This window comes from Nycticebus coucang, chromosome 10, assembly GCF_027406575.1.
Source record: "Nycticebus coucang isolate mNycCou1 chromosome 10, mNycCou1.pri, whole genome shotgun sequence".
NCBI lineage: Eukaryota > Metazoa > Chordata > Mammalia > Primates > Lorisidae > Nycticebus > Nycticebus coucang.
Window position 1 is genome coordinate 55174432 of NC_069789.1, and position 26514 is coordinate 55200945.

The 26514-nt window shown below is 43.7% G+C and overlaps 1 protein-coding gene across 5 annotated transcripts in view; it reads right to left on the reverse strand.

Annotated features, from left to right (window-relative positions):
• The window catches only part of PFKFB2 (6-phosphofructo-2-kinase/fructose-2,6-biphosphatase 2), a 33492-nt gene that overhangs the window by 5651 nt on the left and 1327 nt on the right, over positions 1-26514 (reverse strand). The window contains exons 3-16 of one of the 5 annotated variants that reach the window (XM_053607936.1): positions 21235-21360; positions 20641-20737; positions 19919-19985; positions 19724-19798; positions 19409-19465; positions 18382-18506; positions 16512-16719; positions 15940-16086; positions 15468-15572; positions 14582-14711; positions 13519-13581; positions 13193-13257; positions 3862-3946; positions 1307-3331 (exon numbers count right to left, since the gene is read on the reverse strand). In XM_053607936.1, coding sequence (XP_053463911.1) covers positions 3893-3946; positions 13193-13257; positions 13519-13581; positions 14582-14711; positions 15468-15572; positions 15940-16086; positions 16512-16719; positions 18382-18506; positions 19409-19465; positions 19724-19798; positions 19919-19985; positions 20641-20737; positions 21235-21360 — 1319 coding nt within the window. In that variant the 3' untranslated portion in view covers positions 1307-3331; positions 3862-3892. Of the gene's footprint in view, positions 1-1306; positions 3332-3861; positions 3947-8783; positions 12266-13192; positions 13258-13518; positions 13582-14581; positions 14712-15467; positions 15573-15939; positions 16087-16511; positions 16720-18381; positions 18507-19408; positions 19466-19723; positions 19799-19918; positions 19986-20640; positions 20808-21234; positions 21361-26514 lie in introns of those variants that run through there. The other 4 variants (XR_008383263.1, XR_008383262.1, XR_008383264.1 and 1 more) reach the window with 4 other exon arrangements.

The following is a 26514-nucleotide window of genomic DNA, read 5'->3' on the forward strand; positions in this document are numbered from 1 at the left end:
CTACCAAGGGCCATAAAGTGAGACTCTGTCTCTACAAAAAAAAAAAAACCATATAGTATACATTTATGGAGTCCCCACAATTATAAATCTTACCATTTACCTTGTTCTGAGGTTTCGGCTTTCATAAAAATTCTGACCATGTTGAGGTATGTCACTGAGTTAAGGGTGTTCATTTACCTATCTGTAAAACTAGAATGATTCCAGACACTCCCGGACTTTATAAATGATGGCTTCATGGCTGAATTAGGTAACACTTGCAAAGGTCTTCCCAAGGAAATCACACTGCTTATACCACATCCTCATTATTGCTACTCCCTCAGCTATATTGTTAAAGCTCACTATTTTCATCAATACTTAATATCACCTCCAAACTTGGAGAATTCATCAATCATTTTCATTCTATCAAAAGGATCCTTGAATTTGGAAAGGTTCTATTATGTTATTATGCATTTTATCTCTATGGCTACCCCAAAGGGAGTGTTCCACGGTCCCTTATCATACACATTTATGTAACTATTACTTAACAATGTTTTTGGTCAAGATCATTCGTGAGGAGGAATACATCCCTGATAGGGAAGGATGATGTGTTATAGAACTGCTGTTAATCTTTCCCTTTACAATAATAAGCTCAAGGGCAGAGACTTTGTTTTAGTCATTGCCTGGCAAGCAGGAGGTAGTCATGATTAAATATTGGTTAAATAAGAGAATAAAACTCTTGAGTATCAGTAATACACGGCAGTCACAATCTTACTGATACCGTTTTTTGTTTTTGAGACAGAGTCTCACCGTTGCCTAAACTAGAGTACCATAGTGTCAGCCTAATTCACAATGACTCAAACTCCTGGATTCAAGCAATCCTCCTTCCTCAGCCTCCCAAGTAGCTGCCATCACTCCCAGCCAGTTCTTCTATTTTGAGTAGACATGGGGTCTTACTCTTGCTCAGGTTGGTCTTGAACTCCTGAGCTCAAGGGATCCTCCTGCCTCAGCCTCCTAAAGTACAGGATTACAGGCATGGCCTTGCTTTCATTTTGAAATGCTAGTGAAACCTGAAAAAAAATCACCAGTTAAAACATTACTAGTTGGAAACAGATACGCAACATTACTAGTTGGAAATAGATACACAGTGTAGTCATTTAGAAATCATTTCACAGAAGCTAGTTTCAAACATATTTTGGAAAATGTGTATGGACAATGTGTACCAAAAGTTATCTTCTTTCGTGTGTGATCTTAAAAATTGCATTTTTTAATTAAAAATAACTTTTATTATATTTTCTTATTACAAAAGCAATACATATTACTCACATACTTTAGCATGATTTTATTTATCCAGGAGATAAACTTTTCTCCAGAAAAATGAAAATCTTAGTTTATACTTAGAATAAAAATCAATGAGGAAAAATGTAGTATTCAAAAAAATTCACTGTCCCTTAATATCATTGTTATCCTTTTACAGAACACAGATATCCATAGTCTGGAAATTTAACTTAAGGTAATACTATGACATCAGACTTAAAAAGCTCAGGCTATCTAAATTTCTACCAAAACAACTGACAATATAAATTACATTACATTCTGATTAAATACATGCAAACGGCGATATGCAGACTTAAAAATGTCTTACATGGTTAGAATAAATAACTATATAAAAACATTGCCTGATCATCAAGACAATATAGTTAGATACATAGAGAAACTCACATCACGAGAACAAAATCATTACAGTACAGCATGCTACAAGCAGCCATATGAAAATCATCTGCTATGGAGCAAGAAGGAGCCTTTCTGAAGGCAGCTTTGTGCATATAAAATAAGCTCCTAGTTGCCAAACGCTGAACCGCCCGCAGCCCAGCTCATCACTTCTTAGGTAACAGAGTTCAGTATCATCCACAGTATAAAAGAACCATTTGGGAAAAGCTGCATTTCATTACTCTTTTTGCTACTCACCCTTTTGCCCAGCAAGTGAGCATTTGGATGAAAGAAAAAAAAAAAAAAAAACATTTAAAGCTAAAAACATATTATTCTTTAAAAAAAAATAGAGTTTGCTTGTAATATATAATATCCTCTGGGGATTCCACACTCTCCTTCAGGAGTAGTGACACATTAAAATCACAATTACAGAAACATATTTGTACATTTGACAACCACCAATCTAGGGACTAGTTATCTGGTTTATGTTAAGGGAAACCAAATGACTAATGCATTGAGGCCTTGGTTCTCTCTGGTTCCCCCAAAGTTTTACGTGAGAGACCAGTGTAGACCACAATAGTGACTAGCTAGGAGGCAGGCTTCCGAAGACTGCTAAGTCACAGTTATAGCTTTCTTAGACACCCATCACGGTGACAGCCCCTACCAAAGGGCATGTCTCCTTTCACCTGATTTGAAACCAAAACTCCTGGACAGAGTTGATTGCCAAGGAGGCTTCCTTACTTCTTCATAATATGTGAATGGCATCCAGCCCGCATTCCCAATCACTCAGGAGAATTTCATCAGCCCCGTCTTCGGCTATGAGAGGCACACACATCAGGTAGAAAATACAGTAGCTACAAGTAGAACTTAGAAGATGGGTACCCAGTCAGACTGGCCGGAAGGGCCTAGAATAAGAAAGACTTCTCTAAATGAAAAGATTGCTATGGACACTGCTCTTCCATCACTGCAGAAGAGATGTTTCAGGAACTGAATTTCTCAGATACCCTCCATTCACCTGGTATCAGTCCCTATTTCCAAGGTGCAGAAAGTGACTGCCAGCATACGTATATGGGACTGTGGCACAGTGACTGCTAGCATACATATATGGGACTGTCGCCTGCTTGCCTGGAATGGATATAGGGACCAGCTCTTACTGCACAGAAAAGGCTTTCTGGAGTCCAGCCCTCTCACTTGGAAACTGAATCAGAAGAGGCACATTCGTACTGCAGACAAAGAATAGCCAGGAAGGGATGCGGGTAGCCATAGGCAGGATATTAAATGCCTAAACAGAATGAGATTGGCCGACTGGAGCCAGACTCAACAAAGAGATGATAAAAGCTAATCAGTTCAGGCTGTTAAATGTTTTGAGGCACAAGGAAGTTAAGTTTTTCAATGAAATTGATACTCTCATTAGGCATGAGGGAAGGATTTGTGGTGACGTTTTTTCCAGGCCTCATTTTGGTGGCCCCAAATGTCCAGTCCCAACTTAACTTTCTGTTCTAGCCTTTGTGGAGCTGACATCCCAAGCTTTCAGTAGATCCCAGTCCCTCGGAGAGGTGTGGCCCAAGCCTCCGCATCATCAGGAAAGCAAAGTGAGGGCTGCTGCGGAGGGGCGTCTGTGCACTGCTACTAAGGTATCCGCTGCCTAGGAGCCAGAGGGGAAGAGACACAAAGCCATTACACCACCACCAAGACGAGCAAAGAAAGCAGAACAGAATCTCCCCCCCAGCCCTGCTCCCTGACCCCCACACCCCCACATCCACACACATGCATGAACACACTGGTGTGCCCACACACGCACCTGGGGAATCGGGCAAATGCTAATGGCATAGTCATGGGCTTCTTTCCCTGAGAAGATGACCTTGTTGGACCAGGCGCTCCTTTCAGACCTAGACCATAAGCTACATCCCCAAGATACAAAGCAGAAGCAATCAGGGTCCCTCTGGGAAAAGGAGAGTATGTCGGCTACGTCAACCAAAGGACCATGCCAAGAAAGTGACATCATGATCTGGGGTCACTTGGCTTCTGCCATCGTAGTTACTGCCACCCATTCTGAAATCAGTCATCAGACCAGATTGACTTCTTCCCATAAACTCGGATCTGATGTTTCACCTTGTGGGAGATGCTTCCCCTGAGAACAGTGTTTCTAAAATGTTAAACGTGCATATGAATCACCTGGTGATCCTGTTAAAATGAAGACGCTGATTCAGTATGTCTGGGATGGGGCCTGAGATTCTGCATTTCTAATGAGCTCCTGGTCCTTGTTAGGGTAACAAGAAATAAGGCATAAGAATGGTAAAACAATCCCACCTGTATTTCCTGCCCCAGAAGAAGTTAAATCTCATTTTATGCCATTGGCCATAATCTATTTAGAAACAGGCAGATAATATTTTAGGAGCAACAGCTCACTGAATTCTAAAAGCTCTCCACAGATTTTTCTTTATAATAGATAATATGAGTTACGCATTGCTAATGGGAGTCATAACACAGTGCAGTCCAATGTAATTTTTTCTTAATTCCTGTACAGGAGGCAACTTCTAAAGTTCTTGTGCTTTCCATCCTTAATGTCCTTCCCATCTTCCCCAGAAGGCGGCAGAAAAGAGCCACGCCGACATCATGGACTCCAACTACACGGAGAACTTCCCTGAGTCTCAATCATTGTGCAGCATGAGACAAGGTTTTAGGGGTAGGGCGTGGGTGGGGAACATAACCAAAAATGCAAAACAAAAAACCCAGGAGCCTTCTGATAGGTTCAAGTTACTCAACAATTTTATTTACCCATTCTACACACACACGCACAAAAACACATTTCAAATACAGTTATACACACCTTAAGTGGATCTGAATGGCATAATCTGTTATCAGCGTCACTAGATTAAATCAGAATGCTGCTAAAGACATATGTTTCTACTTTCAACAGAGCTGTGCCTAGGAAATCTGCAGGAGAACTCTAGTCCTAGGCTTTCCAATCCAGCACATTCCCATTCAACCCTGTGGTGCTGAGCCCCATTTCATCCCCCTCCAAAGAGCACCACTTGTGATTAGTCGTTTGCTTTTGCCATAGCAAAACCATCACCATATCAGAATGAGTTGATCTTGTTACTTCACCATAATAAAAAATGTACACAAACAATTCAGATACAAAAACATCAAGGAGGTAAATATTGGCCACAGGCGTCCAGTGAAAAAGGCTTCCTGGAAAGAATACTTTTGCCAACTCTTACAATCCATTTTCAAATGCAAAATATCCTTTGCATTTCTGTTGATGAGATTAGGAGTAAAAGCCCAATACATGGCAGAATGAAAACAGCAGCACTGTCCATGGAACGCTACATTCCACAAAAGGGTAAGCTGAGGACACAGAAGGTTCAGAAACGGACGGCGCAAGTGAAATCCTGCCCACCAAACTGCGGGCTGGATAAAACAACTTCAAGTAGAGGTAACGACTTCAAGTTCTGAACAGGCATTCCCCCGGCTGAGTTCAAAAAATACTACATAAGTGATGTACAACCTTTATCTTTTACAAAATGATGAGAATTTGGCCACCAATGTACAAGAAATGTCTATTTAAAATCATAGTGTACAGACCTTCCCCAGAAAGAAAACATGTGGAGTGCTTAGTTCCTTTCTTTGTAAGACACACACGCTAGATAAGAGAATTACAATAACGTGCATACACTGTTGATTGGTACAATCAGAAAACAAGCAGAGAGTTAGCATACAGACACTACTAGAGTCCATCGGTCACTCAGAGCACGGATCCTACTGGAGTCTGTCAATTTGCACACAGATCCAATGAGTCTGTCAGTCAGCACACAGATCCTACTGGAATTTGTCAGCACAGAGATCCTACTCAGTTACCACACAGGCCCTGCAAGAGTCTGTCAGCACACAGACATTACTAGCACCTGTCAGGCAGCACACAGGTCCTATTAAAGTCTGTTAGACAGCCAGCACACAGACCCTACCAGTCTTACCGGTCAGCAAACACACACACCTTACTGGTCTCTAAGTCAGCACAGAGATCCTCTTCGAGACAGTCTTCTAAACAGCATGAGTGTAAATTAAATCTCTGGACAGACGTCTGATGTCTGTGTTATTACCTTAAGAAGTCAGAGTTATACCTACCAATGTCACAACCTGACCCAATTGTTATATATTTTTAAAATAAAAATATTTTAAAACACGAGTAAGTCAAAATCTATACTAGAAATGCTGGGTAAATCTACCAGATTTCTTTTTCTTTTTTTGTCATTTTTGGCCGAGGCTGGGTTTGAACCTGCCACCTCCGACATATGGAAATGGCGCCCCACTCCTTTGAGCCACAGGCGCTGTCCCCAAATTTCTTGACACCAAACTTAGCATGGCTTCGGGGCTTGGCAAAGACAATGGAATGCGGGTAAGACTTCCTAACCCAGGTACGGTGCTTTCGGTTACTAGGTATTTCTTTCCTTGGCTACCCCAAGCACCAACAAGTTTCTGTGGAACTTGGACCTCCCCCCCTCCACACGCACACAAAAAAAAAATCAGTAAAATGAATTTATTTCTAAATAGCTATATCATATGTTTCTTCAAAATGCCAGTATCTCTGAAGATCAAGTGTGAGATGCTCAGAAGGCATCCCTAACCATTTGCATTCCCTACCTCTAACTTCCTGTGAAACAAGCAAACAATGAATACAGCATATTTGCACTCCCTACCTCTAACTTCCTGTGAAACAAGCAAACAATGAAAACCAGGACCAATGACATGGAGCACCTGCCCAGCACCATGCATGTTTTTAAAACTTTTCTTACTCTGCTTTCCAACTCAATGTAAAACTATTCCTTTACTAAAGCAAAGCAAAAGACACTACAAAGAATAAGAGCTGAATTCCAATCTGGGGATTAGGAGATAGAAACAGAAGCGAATCCTCTAAATCTGCTATAAAGTCCTCCTTCCAATCTGTCATGGACTTCTTCATTCAGTTTTGAAACAAGAAGAAAAAAAGAGAATAGACAATTTCCCTTTCTGAATTTTACATCAGTAGATTAGGGAGGCGGAGCAAGATGGCAGCCGAGTAACAGCTTCCTTGCATCTGGGCACCGTGAATCTGGGGAGATAGGACTCCAGGCATCTCTGGCTGGTGGGAACTGCCTATCATCACTCCTATGAAAATACAGGGAGTCAGCGAGAGACTTCTGGACCCCAAGAGGAGGACTAAAACAGTGGAAAGCCGGCAAGTGGTCGCGTGTGTTCAATCCGTCTAAACCCGCCCACAACTGTAAGTTCAGTAGCAGCGAGACTGCAAACCAGAAAGGCCTTACCTGTGAACTGTTTTGATGTCCTTGGACTTGGCACTGAGTTGAACTGCCTTGGGGAAGGCCTGAGCGGGAGTGCGGAGAACTTTGGCCGTTGTCTAGGGCCCCAGTCTGAGCCGCTGAGCCAGACGGAGCTGATAGTGTTTGGCGGTGGGTCACACGGATCCATTGTCAGTGATCTGCCCCGGCAAGCTCTGCCCTCAGGGTCGCAGAGCTAGAAACGGGTGGGAGCTGGTAACCCAGCAACCAAGTAGCCTAAGGGTGGGGTCTGAGCCGCCTTGCAGCCCTAACCCTCAGGGGCAGAGTGAGATCGGTTTTGGCACACTGAGTAAGTGCATAGCCACTTCAGCAGCGATTCCAGCGAGAAAGCTGGGAAAGCTTCTGCTCAGCAAGTTTACAAGTTCAAAGTGCCTTTTAAGTAGGCTGAAGAGAGATTTAGGGTGTCTACCTGCTGGGGTTTGAGAAATCAGCAGCCTCCAGTCGTATCAGAACTGTGACTAACATCTCATACCCCAGAAGACCACGTGTTGCCCAGACAATATTCAATAACATATACAAACTGCTTTGTTTTTGGTTGTGTATTTTTTTCTTCTTTTTGTTTTTGGTTTGGTTGTTTTTTTTGTTTGTTTATTTTGACGTTGCTGATGTTCTTTTGTTTTTTTAATTTCAATCTTTTCCACACAGATCCCTTTTTCTTTCTCAATTTTCCTAGTTTAATTATAATTTCCCATTGCTGCCTTTTTTAATAACTTCAACTTCATTTTTGCTAGTGTTTCTACCGATATAATTTGGTTTTTCACCCAATTTTATCCCCGTAAAGTTTTCTGTTTGCTTCTTTTGGTTTGATTTAAAGCATTTTTGTCTTTCCTCTCTACTTGGTGGAGGTGGGGTACTGTGTCTGATCAGGTTAGCAAAGAGCTGCTGACCTCAAGGGAACCACGCAACTGGGCACCCCCAGAAGGTGGGGTTTTTTAAGGTTGTGTCAAAGTACCCTACTGTACACCTATATTGCCCTGTCTCCCTCTTTCTGTGCCTCTCTTCTTTTTGTCAATATTCCTTATACCCACCCCCTCTCCTTTCTCTATCTTTCTTTTTTTCTTATCACTCGGTCCTCCTTTCTTTCATCCCCTTTTTTTGCTCTTCAACCTTCTCACCCTTCTGGTCCTATAACCCTTAGTCCACAGGCACAAGAACTTAAAGAGCAAGAGGAAGTGAAAGGAAAATTAGGGCAAGGAAACAGATAAAAGAAATCACTCATGAGGAAGAATCAGCAGAAAACTCCAGGCAACATGAAGAACCAGTCTAGAACAACCCCACCAAGGGACCATGAGGTAGCTACTGCAGATGATTCCACCAGTATAGAAATGTTAGGAATGACAGAAAGGGAATTTAGAATACACATGTTGAAAACAATGAAAGAAATGATGGAAACAATGAAGGAAATTGCTAATAAAGTGGAAAAAGTAGATTAAATGCTAACATTTTCACCTATTTCTCCGGTAACAAAACTTAATGCCTCAGCAAAGGTACTCTGAAGTCCATTTCTTTGTAGGATTCGTGCTACAGACACAATCATAGTGGTACGTATATACTACCAATACACACTCAAGTAACAAAAAGGGGAGAGAAAGCTAAGAACGGAAAGACAGGAAGTCAGACTTCTAAAGTCGGAGTGAGAGCTTCCCCCATTCTATACTCCCCTGGTTTGTCTCAGTTGAACTTCTCTGAAGGGATCCTGACCTAAAAACTGAAAGAAGCTGAAACCTTTCTTGGCAAATTGCAATTCTCGTGTCCTACCTGAGGATAAGAAGACCACCACAGCCCCTCTTCTGGGGGCAGTAAACTAGCACAGGAGGAGAGCAGAGAAATAATCCAGACAAACATCCCAGGGACCTGTCACTAATGCTGGAGTTTGTACCAGGTTACCACAACACTGGTTTGTTAGAAGTCCCCTCACACTAAATTCAAAGTCTTTAGATCAAAGTCCTCCCTCATCCCATTCGTTAGTTCTGAACCATTCCCACTTTGCAGCAGGAAAAAAAGGCTGAATGCCCACGTGGGCTCCAGATGCCACCCTCCAAGCAAAGGTAACAAAGGCGACCTTGTAAAAGTGCCACACGCCCCCCAGACCACATCTCATTCTCACCTTGGTGGGGGACATCCCCACTGGGTAACCCTTTCATATTACAGCTGTAGGATAAGAAAGAAGTCAGAAGAAGAGGCAGCCTGTGCAATGGGCAGCACTTCTGGACTCTGTGTCTTGCTCTTTTGTAGATGTTCTTGTTACCAATTATGTGTCCTGTGTCTTAAAATAATTTTCTTCACGGCAAGGATCTTTTCTTCTGTTTCTGTGTGTCCTTCCCCCTCCACTGCCCCCAGCAGCCCAAGCCCCAGAAACAAAGATACTAAATACAGATTACGTAAATCTCAACAGGAACAACAGGTTACTTTATGTCTTGGACGCAGTTTTGAGAAGAATCTAGGCAAGCAACCCTTGGAAACTGGTCATGGTATCCTACTTGGAATGTACGAGTAAAGGACTCAGGGCCAAGCGTCAGTTGCCTATGAAGACGTCTTTATCATCCTATAAGCACTACCTTAGTACCTCTCTCCAGGGCGTGTCAAGTCCCAAGCTATTATCCAAGCACAATTATTGAATTCAGTGTTTTCTTCCACATTACCCTGCAATGAATGTAAAGGGTTACGGATGGAGCTACAACCTACAATAACCCTCTAAACACAGCAGGCTGCCTTTGAAGGTGTTACTTCATTTAAGACTATGATCTGCTCAAATATAGAACCCTCCTTTCAGAACCATGAGGAATTCAGAATTCCTAGATTGACGCTTTGTCCAGGAACTACTATTCCAGGATTTTTTCCACCCAATTTCCTAAGGTGGACTTGTTAACCTAGGCTACAAATCAGAACCACTAGAGAAGCCATTTAAACACACATGTCCAGACCCCATTCTCAGAGGTTCTGAGTCAGTATTTACGCCTAAGGTAGACACAAGACTGCCTGTGTTTCAAAAGTTCTAAAGGGGATTCTGAGGAATTCTCCTGGATGAGAAACATGACAAAAGGTCTTCTATTACCTAGCAAAAACAAAACAAAACAAAAATATCCTAGGAAAATACTGGTTACCTCTAAAAGACAAACTGAAAACTTTAAAGTGGAGAGTCATGTACTCACCTCTGATGAGTTTTAAAAATCTCATCTGGAGCAGTGCCTGTGGCTCAAAGGAGTAGGGCACCAGCCCCATATGCCGGAGGTGGCGGGTTCAAACCCAGCCCCGGCCAAAACTGCAAAAAGAAAAAAAAAAAAAATCTGAAGGCTGGGTGTGGTGGCTCATGCCTGTAATCCTAGCACTCTGGAAGGCTGAAGCATGTCAATTGCCTGGCTACTGGCTAAGGAGTTCAAGACCAGCCTGAGCAAAAGTGAGACCCCATTTCTACTTAAAAAAAATCAAAAATAAAAAAATAGAAAAACTAGCCATGCATTGTGGCAGGTGCCTGTAGTGCTAGCTACTCAGAGGCTGAAGCAAAGGGATGTCTTGGACCCAGGAGGCCAAGGCTGCTGTGAGCTATGATGCCACAATACTCTACCTAGGGTACAGAGTGAGACTCCATCTCAAAAAAAAAAAAAAAAAACCTCATGAGAATTTTAAATTTGCTTCTCAGAAAAATATACATATGTTCATACAGTTTGCATATAAAATTAGGAGAGAGGATAAGCTATCATGGGCCATCAAGGGGCTAAGAATCCTTTCTCTAAACATTTCCTATTTAGCTCTGCAAAGAAAATGAAATGACAGAGGTGAATAGATTAATACAGTCAAGAGCTAGACCCCACAGGGTTCCAAGGACTCCTTTTATAAGATCGTTTCTCCTTATGAACACAAAAATATTCCAAAGAGAGAGATTAAATTCACCATCAAGCTTTACCACATTTGGGGAAAATACTGCCCATATTTTAAAAAATTGCTCATGTAGAAAGAATTGTTTTTAAACTTAAGAGGAGTGTACTGAAAATTATTAGAAAATAATAAGCAGCATTAGTGAATTCTTCTCTGCCTTTTACCCTGAGCAATTCAAACATCAGTGGTGACTCCTGAACTAACTCTGTCCTCTAAACAGCCCCAGAGGTCATTAACCTTTCCAGAAAAGTTGTTGTGATTGGCAAAGAACCTGGGAGCCCCTGGAGAAAACATATGACTGTCCCCGAAGAGAGCTGGAGACCACGCTGCTCTTCTAACACCCTCTCCAGACACCAAAAACCCCACGCCTGGCTCTTCAAGTTAAAAACACAAACCAAGCTATTTCCCATGTCTCAGAGCCAGATTCCCCAAGGGTATCCAAGATGTGGGATTGTTTCTCAGGAAAAGAAGACAAAAAGTCTCGCCCTCTGTTCACTTGCAAGCTCCAGATTGTTCTGTGGATGTTCTAGAGCCTGGGCTGGGCCTTGCAGGCCCTGGCTGGAGAGGAAAGGAGAAAGAAAGCTCCTCCCCATCCAGAACCACTTAGGCCTCTGCAAAAGCATCAACTGGGGCAGACTTCTCTCTCACCAACCATTCTTTCCTTCCTAGACAGACACCACCGTGCCTTGGCATCACACTGGACAACCCAAAGGGAACATATAAGGGGGGGAAATCAGTCAAGTAACGACTATAAAACACACCTTATAAAGACAAAGGTAAAGAAAAATCGGGCTTTTGTGTCTCCCTCCAACATCCCCCACCACCACCACTTCACCAACACAGAACATTAGTGTGTTTAGACACCGGGGAGACACCGGAGAGAAAAAGCAAGTGCATGGGGCATGCTTAGCCCCAGTGGAGTACATCCTTTTCCTCCTCCTCCTCCAGACCTGCCCTAAAGACCCAACTTGCCAACCTGCCCTCCAGGGGGGGGATGTTTCAAACCGTAAACTGGCTGAAGTCGGTCCGCAAATGCACAATCTCAGGTTCTGTGTTATGATTAATGGTGAAGTGTTGGAAGTAGGAGTGAGGGGAGGAAGTTAAATGACTCCCTGGAGATTAGTGACAAGGGCAGGAGGCCAAGGCTGGAGGGAAACACACGGTTACACCACTGGAGTGCTGACTCAGGTCTTCGGCTAGTCGGCCCCTTCTTGAATGTCCAGGGCACGGAGAGGGCTGAGGGGCATGAGGGGCCGGCTCCCAACACTGTAATTTCTTGGACGGCTTATTGTATTCGAACTGGACAGAGGCGTAAAGCTGTTCCTTCTCATCCTTACAGGGGTTTGCCTCTTGGGGAAGTTGTGCTGATTGGAAATGGAGGGACACCACAGAAATGAAAGCCAAGCCAAAGGCTCACTTGCAAGGTTAAATAATGCTCGTGACCACAACAGCTGCCCTCAACCCTGCTCCTCTGCATGTAGGGTCTCTTTAGGACAAGGGACACGGTCCAGTCTCCTAGCACCAGGGAGCTAAAGGGTTCTAAGGAGGAGAAACTCCTTGAGGATCATATTCCAAAGCAGGAGGAAGACCCATAGAAAGAAAGGGGCTTATTGAAGATCACACTGGTCACGTGGGACAGACCTAGGAATCAACCTCTCGACCACAACCTTGTAGACTCCTCTGGACTCTGCTTTCTACATGGAGACCTTCCTGGGATAGACATTTGCATTTCACTTTAGCCAATCACTTTCCACATTTAATTGAATTTCTAGGAACCAACTTTCAAAATTAAGACTCATGAAAAGGGTAGTAATTAAAAAATAATAATTCGGCCAGGCACGGTGGCTTACGCCTATAATCCCAGCACTCTGGGAGGCTGAGGTGGGTGGATTGCCTGAGCTCACAAGTTCGAGATCAGCCTGAGCAACAGTGAGACCCCACCTCTAAAAATAGTTGGGCATTGTAGCAGGTGCCTGTAGTCCCAGCTACTTGGGAGGCTGAGGTAAGAAAATCTCTTGAGCCCTAGAGTCAGAGGTTGCTGTGAGCTGTGATACAACAGCACTCTGCTAATGGCGGCTAAGTGAGACTCTGTCTCAAAAAATAATAATAATAAATAAATAATAACAATTCTAACATCTCTTCCTTTTGGAAGTAAACAGACTACATAGGACTTGAGTTCTGGATCTGTTTCCCTATTGTACATAAAAGAAACCTCAGCCTCTTAATACCAAAAATTCAGAGACTCAAGGTGGCAGAGAAACTGTCATGTTCATCCGTGGGACAATACTTACGGTTGGCTTGTCACGGTGAGTGTCCACAGCCTCCACATTGAGTTTAATTGTTTCCACTTTGCAACCTGAGAAAACAGGCAGAAAAAACAAAGCCATCTGGGAAAAAACTCAAGAGAAAATTTCTTAGTTTCATTATGGGGAAGTATACTATAAAGGTATGTGTGTATTTCCAAATACAGATGTACATCCCTTTAATAATGTAAGACACTGATGGGACTTCCCTGGTACACAGGGGTGATGAAGGTGAACTTCTAGACAAATTTCAGACAAAAAATCCTGACCTTCCTCCTTCCCCACCTCCTGTCAGCCCCTAAGCTCATAGTTACCGTAGGCCACAGGAGTAAGTTTGAAGATGGTATGAAGAGGGCACCTCAAGTATGGTAGCTCATCTGAAAGCAGAAAGACCAGATGAGAAAAGTCCTTTTTTTTTTTTTGAGAAAGAGTCTTACTCTGGCACCCTGAGTAGAATGCCATAGCGTCATAGCTCACAACAACCTCAAACACTTCAGCTCAAGCAATCCTCTTGCCTCAGTTTTTCTATTTTTCATAGAGATAGGATCTCGCTCTTGCTCAGGCTGGTTTCGAACTCCTGAGCTCAGGCAATCCACCCTCTTCAGCCTCCCACAGTCCTAAAATTACAGGTGTGAGCCACCATTCCCACCCGAGAGAAGTCTTAATATTAGGGAGCAAGGTCAAGTTAGTGGTCTAAGGTGCTCATAACAAGGTTTCTTTACCCTGACCACCACCTAGAGTTGCACAGCTCTTCCCCTAAACATCAGTCAATTCTCACAACCAGAAAAGCCACCCAAGCCTCTCAGTGGCTACGGAAGGAAATAAGGCCATTTCAATCCTTTCATGCAGGCAAAACAGGAATAAGTGCCGCAGCCAGGGGCCCATGGAAGGGGTCTGCCAGGGTATAGAAAAAACCAGTAACCACTTCCCAGCAGTTTAGAGAGATGAGGATGGGCAGGGACGTATCAGAGAAGGCAGAAGCATTTCCTTACTACTCTTACCCAGCTGCCCTACCCCCAATCCAAAGGATGAAGATGCTCCAAAGATACCACCCTCCTACTAGTCAGAGTGACATGCTAGGAATAGTCAGTTACTTTCCTGATGCTGCCACGAGTGTCAGCTTCATGCTGGGTCTTTAGCCAGGCAGGGTCAAGGAGAAGCAGCAGCAGCTACTCTCCATTGGGGGTTTTCACAGCAGCAGAGTGAATTTAGTAAGTAGCTGACCCAATGGCTGCTGGGAGCCCCACACTGCTGCCTGAAGAATGTACTCTTTGTGGAAGAAAGGGAGGGCCATTGCCAGGGAAGCTACAGTGGTGCCACCATGAGTCCAGCCCTCTCCCCATGAGAGTGACCCCCATCCCTTCCCTCAAACAGTACCTGCGCCTTTATCCAAAAAGTAGGCCAGGAGGCAGCGCATGACAGCCTGGTGGGAGATGACGAGGACATTGCCCTGGCGTTCCAGCTCCATGATGACAGGTTCCAGCCGCTGCACCAGGTCCTGGTATGACTGGGGGTTGGGGGTGGGAGGGACAGAGCAGGCTGGCAGGGGACAGATGTAAACTGGCAGCCAAGTCAGTGTCTGGGGCCCAGAGTCAAGAAGACACTTCTTCTTCCCTAGATGGCTTTCCTCCTGGACACTCATAACTTTCTGTCACCTACTATATTATCTGAGAATAATCAGATTTTTGAGAAGAATATTCAGACTGAGAAACCAAAGATCAAGAGGAGAAAGTCTGAATTCACCTTGTGTTGGGTATTTTTTGTTGTCTTTGTTAATCCCATAGATTAACACAGGCAGCATATAACACAAGAGACTCCCTGGAGTTTCCTGGACCTCTGCCACTCTGTCTTATTTTCTTTTGCCTCATCCATCCCTAGGGTATGAAACCACTTAGTCCAGGAAATAGCCAAACACACTGAAGATGATAGGAAAATAATTCATGTCCCATATCTTTACGTGGTGACTCCATTTGCTTATGTAGGGGTGGGATTGAGAGAGTAGGATGAAAAATAGAAATTAAAAAATGATTATGTTGATTCTACAACATCCCAACACAGAGGATGTCTTGTCACCCTTTTCCCTGGAGATCTTAAACATTAATGAGGCATTTGGCTGCCTAACCTGAATGAGACCCAATGTGACTCATGGGTAAGAGAATAAATAATGTTTAGATCCCCCCGCCCAAGATTTGATTTCTTCTCCCAAATCAAAGCTAAACCCCACAAAGGGCTAGGCAGTCACTCCACAGGAGGGGCGGCTCACCTCCCCACCAGGATACCGATACAAGTACTTCTCTTGGTCTCGAAGTGCAAATTCTTCTGGATACTGCTGCTCAATCTCTGCATAGGTCATCTCCTCACACACGCCCTGCAAAAAGCCACCCTGGCTTAACGAAGTAAACTCACTGCCTAGGCCCCATCCCTAATAAGGAAGATGACACTGAAAAACACTAGTTTCTTACTACACGCCATGCTTTGTGCTGGTCTGTGTATTACGTGGATCGTGAGCCGGTGTCAAGGGGAATCTGTGCTCTCGGAATAAGGACCACAGAAGAGAGGGAGGATGCTTCTCTAGCTCACCTCCCACTTTCTCCTTCTACTGTTTCCACTTTGTGAATGTAGTTTCTTAGATAAAACTGCCCAAATAGTGACTGAAAATTCTTGCCTAAATTTAAGACCCTAATTGCCTTTCTTTTTTATTTGGGGTAGGGGGGCCTTCAGAGCTTCCTACTCACAGCATCAATCTCGTTCAGAATTTTCCACTGCTCATAGGTCACCCCAAGACACTCTGCAGTCTGGATAGTCCTCTTCAACTGGCTTGTCCACACTTTGAGGTCTGCTAGCTCCTGTTCCTCCAGAAATGTCCTTAGCGTGTGGGCAAACTGGGGTTTGAAAATAAAAATTAAAAAAAGAATGAAAACACACACATGGATGCAAAGATTACTAAACTCAGCCTGTATCGGCAATGTGTATAGCCATGGGCCAAATCTGTAAAGTGCTATGTGGTTAATATAAAGCCAAGAGGAAATTTGAACTTTGACTGGGGCGCGCTGTACTGTGCTAATACGAGTCGTGCCCAATAAATACCCGATGGTTGAATGATCATAGCAGAGATAGTTCCAGGTTACCCACACAGAGCTAGAAGCAGTGAGCAAGAAATCACCTTGAGTATTTGCCTGACTTTCTGAAACCACAGTCTTAAGCCCAAATGAGATTTAAAAAGTAGTAAGGGGATAAAAGAGATGACCTCTGCCATGCCCTTTTAACTCTAAGCCTGAGAAATCCAGCCTGCTAGCTAAATACTTACCTGCTTTCCTCGCACTGAGAGGCCTGAGTCACCCCCAATCTTCCCCAAGAGGTTGAACTCGCTCTCTCCGTGCCGGCAAAGGTAAATGGTGCGAGGCTGGACGTGGATATTCATGAGGTAGTAGACTATCTTGCTCTGGATGTAGTCCTGGACTCTGTTGACTAAAAATCGCTGGCCCACATTTATCACTTTGATGAAAGAAAGATCCCTGGGGCAGAAGAAGAAAAAAAAAAGTTCGCTGAGTTTAAAGTCTGGTAATAGCATTAGGAGGGAAAAGGATTTCTGTAGTGACCTCTTCTCCCTGCCCTCTGTCATTCCCCATTTATGGAACCAAATGGTGGAAGATGGATTACTCCTCAAAAGCAAACGAAGCACAATTTCCTGAACTTGTAGTTGGTCCATACCATTTCCACACAGCCTGTACAGTGCCATGCAATATAAGTTAAGTACAGCAAAAAGAATTCAGGTTTCCCACCAGGAGCTAGACTTGAACTCTTTGCTAAGACTGTCTGAAGAACATCTGGAGCGATCAAGACCTGGTTACCACCAATGACATGAGAGAGAAAGCAAAAGAACCATATAGAGATGTCTACACACTCCCTGCATATACCCAATTGAGCCTCCCTCAAAGACACTTTCAGACACTGCTTGCTTTGTGGCCATCATGGGATTGTTCTCTTTGTAAAAGTAATAAGCGCTTTAAAAAAAAAATCAGGAAAAGATAGAATGATGCAAATCACCCATCACCCCACTATATCTAAACATACACATATATTTAAATTTTCTTTTCTTGATAGGACTTTGGGTTAACAGAAGGATATGCTGTTATGTCATATCTAGGGCAGTGGCTTACAACCTCTGTATGAAGAGGACATCTCCAACTATTACCATTCTGGGCAACCCACTTGAAGGGACTTACAGTCTCAAAACATTAACCAGCCCACTGCAGCACTTTCAATGTGCCACGCACACCTGTCACCCCATCTGCTTAGCTGCAGGTCTGTATCCATATTTGAATAAAACTTCAACTGGTCTGAAAGCATGCTCTTTATCAAGGCCACACTTGTGCAGATTCCCAGGTTTACATTATCTTTCTTCAGCATAAGTTGGTGTTTTGCCATGGCTCGCATACCTCACACACAACGAGATAATCTGTGTTCTATACCACGATGGCAACAGACGCTGCCATGGCAAGGATGGTTAGCATTGGTCAGACATTTCTCTGAGTGAGGCATGTTCCTAGGGCTTTACACATGTAATATATAGATACGCAATATTTATTATATTAATGGGTATTATATATGATAAACACATATACTAATAGATATGTAATATTATATATAACATAGAGAGAGTAAACTTTAAAAATTCATTTAAAACTGACAACATATCTCTAAGGCATGTCCTACGATACCCCAGTTCAGAACTATTCCTCTGGAGCCGTGGTTCTCACTGGTTGGGGAGGGGATGATTTTGACCCTCGAGGCACATCTGGTAATGTCTTGAGATATTTTTTGGTTACCACACCTTGGAGATGTTACTGGCATCTAGTGGGCAGAGGCCAGGGACACTGCTAAACATCCTATAATACACAGGACAGGCCCTACAAAAAAGAGTGATCCAGTTGAAAGCGCCAACAAGATTGGGAAATCTTGCTCTAAAAACCAGAAAATACTGAAGGTAAAAAACACTTCAGTTTTCAAGTATAAGCTGTGAGCCATATAAAAGCCACAAATCCACACCTGGCTTCTCTGAGATGACATGAACACCATAGGTCTAGATTATCAAAAGGAAGTGAGAAGACAGAGGGAGAAAGGCCCTTTCTCCAGACGAGACCTTTGCCTCTTCAAATCACAGCCTTGAACCTTACTTGTCATAGTTGTCTGGGTCGAGGGGTCGGTAGGTGACTTTATAGCACTCGATTCTCTTCAGGAAGTCCTCCATCACATTCTCCCGGTTCCTCTCAGGATAGTCAGGGCTTGACACCTTTACCTCCTGAAACCACAGAGTTAGTCAGGGCCTTGACAGAGGGCTTCCCTGAGCAGCCCTCCTACAAATAGCCACGGCTAAAAAAAGAAAAACAAGTTCATAAAAGTAGCCTTTCACTGGAATGCTGGCATGCCTAATTCATTGAGCACCCCTTTCCCCCTCCAGTGACCCTGGCAACCAAGACAGTAAAGACAAATGGGCATCATGTGCCTGCCCCTGGCTAGAGGACAGAAGCAGTCACGCCGCTGAAGCTACTCCTGGGCCTCACTCCCTGTATATGCTTTCCTGGAAAAGCAGAATGGGCTCCAGTTTTTCCCTGTTACCACTCAGAATAGGGTGTATGACCCAATGCCTGACTTAGGCCCAGAAGCCTCTTTCCCAGATGATCCCAAGTTCCTGCACTGCTTGGAGAGCACTGCCCTGAGACCACGTACAGATAGATATCTCCTTGGAAGAGCAAAGCACAGTCCACCCAGTGGGGACTGTCTTATGCTGTGACCCTCCAAGGCACGAGGAGCTCAATGCATAAAACAATGACTAGAATACTAGTTGATGGCTGGGCAGATGACCTTTCCAGAGTTCAGCCCTGACACATTACGAAAAGTCTGACCTACTTTAATATCTAGAGCTCATTATACAAATAATATATAGAACACAGAACCTAGGATTCCTAGGGCCTACGTCCATTCCACAGCTAATTCTCATTGCATTCCTCAAAGCCTCAGTCTCCTGAGGAAAGGAAGTGGAAGTGCCAAATGGTGCTCTGGCAGACAGAAAAAAAGATCTCTATGATGTTCAACATTTCCATTTCTCTCTCTCATTAACTAAAACACCCCCTGCTACACACACAGAGAGGGAGACAGGGCACAAAAGGTGAAGAGGAGGTGGTATGTAGGGGTGTCACCCACCAGGATATTAGCGGCAATGACATCAGGATCATCACAGACAGATTCCACAAAGAATACCTGGCCGTGGAGACAAGGCAGTGATCAACAAGTCAAACACGCCAGGCTACTCATTAAGAGCACATGCTCGCCTACCCCACCCAGCCACCACATCTCCCAAATCTGTCTTCATGAAGGTGGCCTTTAAGGCCTCCTCATGTAGCTCTTAGCATCCCCTGGGCCTCAAGCATACAGGCTAAATGTCTGAGAAAAGGATCCCCTACCCTCGCTCCCCGCCTCCACTCATCCCTTTTCCTCCAGGATGGAGTCAGGTCCTACCTTGAAGGAATTCTGCTTAGCAAAGTTCAAAATCATGTCCCTCCTCTCCCGGGTAGTATTGGTGGCATCAAACACCTGGGAAGAAAGCATGCCAGGGAAAAGAGTGGGGACAGAGAAATGGTACCCCACCAAGGCTGACCCAAGGTGGGGCCAAGTAGCCAGGCTGCTGAAAGGGAAGCAGCAGATAAGGCTTACCGCAATCTGCCCGTTCTCCTCAGTGAGATAGGCCTTGACATCCTGCAGTGCCACCAGAGCACACTGCCTGCCATGAGGACAAAGGGAGTCAGCAAGAGCCACACACACTCAGAGCCAGAGACACAGACAGCGGGCTGCCACGGCGTTCATGTGTCTTCACACTTAAGTCTTCCACTGGTCAAAATTTTTCCCCAGCTAAGATCTTTCAACTTTCCTACTGAGGTTTTTAAACCACCCTGTATCTTCCTTCTGCCCCCAGACCAAGGCACAGATCTTACCCCTTTAGTGCAGTGATTGTCAACCAGCGTGCCATAAGAGGCTCTTAGGTATACTGTGAAAATGTTTAAAGATCATTAATTAAATTATTTTTGAGAGAAGTTCAAAGCACAGTTAAGTATATTCTTTTTTTTCTTACTCCTTTTGGATCAACATAATTTAAGAGTGCCACAGAAGTTTGACTACAGGTTCAACTGTGCTATGAGATAAAAAAAAAAAAAAAGGTTGAAAACACTGCTCTATAGGCTCAGTCTACAAGTGTGCAATATCAATCACTTGGAGTCCTGTTCTTTACCCACCTAAGCCCAAGGTGACTTGCCCATTAGATAGCTTCTGCTTAAAATCCCACAAGATGCTTACTAAGAGGAAACCAAAGCCCCATCCCATCTAGTCTAATGATGGCCAAGAAAAGAGTCAACCTGGGTCAGGCCTTCAACAAAACTCACTTGCGGATCTTCATGGCCTCTTCGTTGTCATGCCGAAAGAAGTCGTAGGATTTGTAGGACTTGACTGCTTCACGCCGATACACCCCAAGGTTAAACACTGCAGAAGACACCCAAATCTCTTCAACAGTAAAACGACATGACGGCCCCACCAAATGGGACTTCTTGGCCTAATGTCAAAGTGGCCAAGGGGATGAAAGAAAGCACTATTGGGAACAATACCAGATTAAGGGTCAAAAGAGTTGGGTTCAAGTCCTGACTTTCTAGGCCTTTAACAAGTCTGAAGCTGACTTTCAATTTCCTCAGCCCCCTGTCTATTTCACAGAGATAGTGATAGGGTTAGGTAAAATGATACCCCATGCTCATTTAATTCTTAATACTCCTATGAAAAGCATTCCTTCAAAGTAAGTCCAAGCTACCCAAGAGGAGACAAGTCTTGGAACAGGGAATAAATCAATAAATCCAGGAAATCAGAAAGGAACCATTATTTCTGCCATAAGCACCCCTTGGGCTTAATGCCAGAAAGAATAAATCTCCCAGGGGTCTGTGAGGCCAAGAAACTAATATTTCCCTTTCCAAGAAATGATCTACACCTACCTTTGGTGGGCACTCCAATCCAGTTGAGGTAGCGGGTTAATTTCTTGGACACATAGGTTTTTCCCCGGGCTGGCAAACCAATCATAACGATGAGAGTAGGGGAGTTGGTCATATAGGATGCCCATGCTAGGAAGAATGAAGCGAAGTAGATATAAATGATAGTTCCGTGGGCTAGGAACTTCATAGTCATAATCTTGTTTAATCTTCACAAACCTCTGAGGACAAGGAGGCGTGGGAAAGCAAATAAGAAAAAATATCAGACTGGCCTTCCTGAAATGGAGCTAAAGGTTGTGTAGACTTCCAGAAATTACCCAAACCAAGATGTTTTTCCCCCTTGGCAGAAGTACCCAAAGTGGAAAGGAGAGGAAAGTGGCAAGGAATAGAGAGTAAGTAATCATATCATCTCCTTAACATGAGAATGCCTAATAAGATAAAAATGATGAAGCTGTGAAGGAAGGTCTTTTGCCTGGAGATTGTACCAGTGCAGAACGGAGCCAGCTCCCATCAAAAGTATAACAGAGCTTCTATCTTGAAGATGGGACTCATCGCTTCAAAGTCACAGGCCAGAATTAGCCTGCCCTATTGCAAAAAGAGCCTTGCCTCAAGCTATTTTAGCCATTGCCCTCAGGCTATGACCTCCTGCTTAAGCCAGAATTTCTAAACCATAGAGATTTGGTAGGCAAAGCCTATTGTTCCAGGTTCTGAATACATCTCAGGAAGTTTATGGTAGAGCTAGCCCAGCCTGCCTCAATGGCCCATGTTAAAGACAACTGAGATGCATGAATAGTCACTGGTCTCTCCTTCCTTAGTGTGTTAACTTATTTCAGGAATGTTCATTTACAGAAGTAAGTCTCACTGGACAAGTGGATCAAACTAAATATTCTGGGGTCAGGTGACTTGTTTAAGGACACATAATGAGTCAATGGGAGAGCTGGCACTGGAATCCAAATCTTGTGCCTCCTTGGCAGCTTTCCTCCCTGGAGAGAGGCTCCTCCTCAGCTGGTTCACAGGGACTGGCTACCCCTTCCCATCCTGCCACAGAGAGTGGGGCCTGCACTGCTGGCAGCCGCTTTTCTGGGGAGTAAGACCCAAACTGACAGGGATCTGGAAGGGCTCAGACTCTGCTGGCACCAATGAGGGAAGGCCCTGCCCGGGATGGGAAAGGGAAGGAAACACCTTCACCTTCCGCTTCCCAGCACAGCCTTCCAGAAGGTGCCCAGGTACAATGGAGGCACTTGGATGAGACATTCATCTCTCATCTTTTGAGAAAGAAATGTTAAAAGATCTCACTGGAGAAGCAGACAGAGGGACTCAGGTAGCAAAAGGAAGAGAGTTTCCTAGACAGGATCCCCTCCAAGACAGGTAATGGAGCAACAGAAGTGATTTTCATCTCTGTCCAGATAGGGAGTATAAAGGCAAACAAACACCACCCTGCATTCTCAGCTAGTATTAATCCCTGATTGCTGACCCCTAATGAGCAGATGTACTCTGCCTGGGATCAGCTGCCTCAGGTTTAGGAAGCAAAATCCCCTAAGTCTTCACTTTCTCCAGCTCAGCTCAGCACCGCAGTCTTCTCAATCCCCGTGACTTGGTTCATTATCTGCACTTCTCGGCCTGCTTTGTCCACAGCTTCCAGCCCATTAGGCACCTTTCCCCTAAGGCCCAGTTACCCTCCTCAAAGCTTAAAATGAACTGATACTTGGGAGCTGCTTTGAAGGTAACCAGGGAACCAGCTGCTCTGTGTTTCCCAAACTGGACAGAATATGCTAAGAGCAGAAGAAAACCCCTGCCACAGGGACCCCACGGGAGCCCTCCAGCTCCACACCTCCCACCTCTGCCCTATACACACCCACACACACCTGCTGCTACAACCATAGCTTCTCAATTTCCAGAGTACAAAAGTAAACCACACTTCCTATTTCAAATTGCCACACTGGCAAAACTAGGAACACTCTGTCCTGCCTATTAAAGAACAAAACCACCTGTCACCAGCGCCTTAATTTGAATGGTAGATACTTCCTGCTGGTTAATTTCAGAGACAGTGTACCCCATCTTTGACATAGAATAGAAAACTGTTTAAATCTCAAAATTCCTTTCTACCTTCTTCACACAAAGTTTAACTCATTTTCGCAATCTTAAACTATTTTTCCCTTTACAAAGTTGCTTTATAAAGTAAGGACTTTAGCAACATTGATGAAGTAAGGACTTAGTAACATTGCTTGTATAAACAGAAAAACCCAAGGCCAGAGAAGTTAAGAGCTTTGCCTGTAGCTTTGCACAATACAAAATCAAGGTCAGGGCTCCGACCAGACTCCTGGTCTCATGACTGCCCATTTAGTCCCAACTGCCAGCTCCATGTGACAAAGAAACCCCTCTGGCAAACCCAACTATGCTCGCCATCCTAATCCTGAAGGAAAGTCTAGACCAGACTGCCACCTTTTTCATGACCAAAGTCTTGTTCTAAATAGGCCCAATATTTTGAAAAATGCTGCCCATAAAGCATGTTTCACCAGTGACATCTTATTTTTATTCATTAGAAGTCATAAAAACTGGTGATTACCTCCTGCTCTTTGACAGGCATGAAATAACCAAATTCACATAACTGCACCCAAATACTAAGAAAGCCAACATTTTAGTTAACTAGTGCAGCTATAGTTGTTAATGCCCAATTCCCATCAAGTATCTTGAAATATTAAAAATAGTTTACAACATAGAATTTCTTAGGGAAGTAAACTAGTAATACTGATCAACATTTCCAATGTGTCTATCTTCTCTCCTGTAGGAAAAGTTGCTGGTACAAACATGCAAAGGTATACATGTAAGGATGCTCACTGCGGCATTCTTTGTGATGGTGAAAAATTGTAAACAATTTAGATATTCATGTGTGGAAAACTGGCATATCCATGTAATGCAGCATGAGGAAATCTGGATTTACCAATGTGAAAAGAATGTCTACAATATATAGTAGAACCCCCATAGTGGACCACCTACCTACATTGACCACCTCCTTAAGCTGACCTAATTTTCAAAGACCAGACACGCATCACATGTACATATCAGCACAGTAGGACTAGTTCCTTATGTTGATCACCTCTGTATGGTGAGCAGTTTGTTATAGCCCCATGGGTGGTCAACTTACAGAGGTTCTACTGTAGTTAAGTTTTTTAAGAAAGGAAATGGCAGCAGGACAGAATACATTATGAACTTATTTTCATTAATAGGACACACCATATAAGATGTCTAAAAAAGTCAAACTTAGCAGAGACAGGAGATTTTTTTCACTTTTCACTTTTTTTCTGTATCATTTAAATTTTTCATTAACATGTGTTGCTTTTGTATTTAGGGAGAGGAACATGTAGGGACTTGTCTGCCCCACATCTACTCAAAATAGCAAAAAAAAAAAAAAAGAGCCATGTAGAACCCCCCCGCCCCTTTCCTGCTTTCACAGAGCCCTGAAACTGGTCATCTAAGTACCCAGAGGCCCCTCAACCAGCACCTCTCTTCACCCTATCCCTGGAGCAGTTGAATTTCCAGTAATGCTTCTTTTGAGGTTTTAGTTTCCTAAAGTCATTCTACAGCCCTGAAGTCCTCAAGCCCAGTCACTTCCCAAAGTCAAAGTTACCCAACACAGGTGTAATTAGCAGCAAGGGAATATCAGTTAAGCTATTAATAAAACAACTGCTGGTGTGAACACAAGCAGCCAGAGGAGCTTGCTCCAAAATACAGATACATAGCATAGCAAAAGGAAATAGACTAACACCTATCCCCATAACTATATTCTGTCCTTGAACTATGGCTGCAACAATAGCATGACTGAGAAGAGAGTAGGGCAAATAAATCATGGTGGCCTCCAGCAGAGCCGGGTGGGGGGGGGGTGCAGGTTGGGGGTAGAGAAGGTGTTTGCAGAAGATAGAGCTTGGAAAGGAGAAATTAGAGCTCTTCACAGGACTTTTTTAAAATAGTGAGTTCCCAGTACAGCATTTAGGTGTAATTCAATTTATATGTTTTAAGAATAAGTGCAACATACAGATTGAGGCACCTGTGAAAATAACACACATTCGCTATATACCCAACACTTTTCTAAATGCTTTTCTATATTTAGTCATGTAATCTCTGTCTCATTCTTGGGAAGATACTAATAGTAGCCCCATTTTAAAAAGAAGTAAACTGAGGAATGGAGAGGTTAAACAACTTGTTCAAGGGCACATAAATAGGAAGTAGAAAAGCCAGGATTCAAGTCCAGGCAGTCTGGCTTCACAGGCTGCACTCAAACATCATGCTATACTATTATCTCTCATGTAGAATTTTGCCTTTAGTATGTGGCTTCCAGCCCTGGCAGAGAAAGGAAACCCTAACTGCAGAGGTATGCCAACCTCAGTATCACGTCCAAACCAGCTGCTTCTGTCCAGTAGGGCTCATGGGTACTAGCTGAAGAGAGATCATGTTAATCATGAAACTGACAAGGGCATGAAATCAAGGTCAAGGCTCTGAGGAAAGCTCTGAACATAAAACTATCCCTGGTCTCACACTGGTTGGCTATTTCCACCTGCTCATATATATAACTACTCCAGCGAGAAGAAATGACTGATAAGATTCCGAAAGATAGGCACAATCTGGAAGCAGGGGCAAGAGTTAGCATTCCTTGAAGTTCCCCCAAACATCTGGGAACTAGTATCCCAGTCCTTTTGGGAAGCTCTGAAGCCTATAATGATGCTTAGGAACACAGATGCATTGGAACAGGAAATGATGCTTCACCTCCCTGCAAACCGTCCTCCTCTCTAAAAGATTACCATGGAAATGCTCATGGGAAAACTGTCCTCAAAGAAGTGATCCTGCTGGGGAAATAGTTTGCAAAGTACAAAGGCCAAACCTGTGAGACAGTAAGGTGCCTGAGTCACTATGAAAAGTGTCAGGGTTCATTCTCCTGAGGTCTGTAGGAATGATGCCAGGCAGCACTGGCTCTTACCTGCAATTTCTGCAATAAGCAGCACCCTCCTAAAATTTAGCCCAATAGATAAAGAGAAACTGATACCGTTTCCAAGTAACTCCTGCACTCTGCAACTCTGTTGTACTTACTATGTGTACAGTAATGTGTATTGTAACTTCAGCAACAAGCCAGTGTGCAGGAAATAGAGATTCAATTAAAGAAAGCAGCAAGAAACTGCTGGGCTACAAAAGCAGCCTAGCCCCAAGGACAAATATTTCCCTAAATCTACTTTTTTCAGATAGGAAATTCTACCCTGGAGACTTTGTTTTCAATTCTCATGTCAAAGAATTATT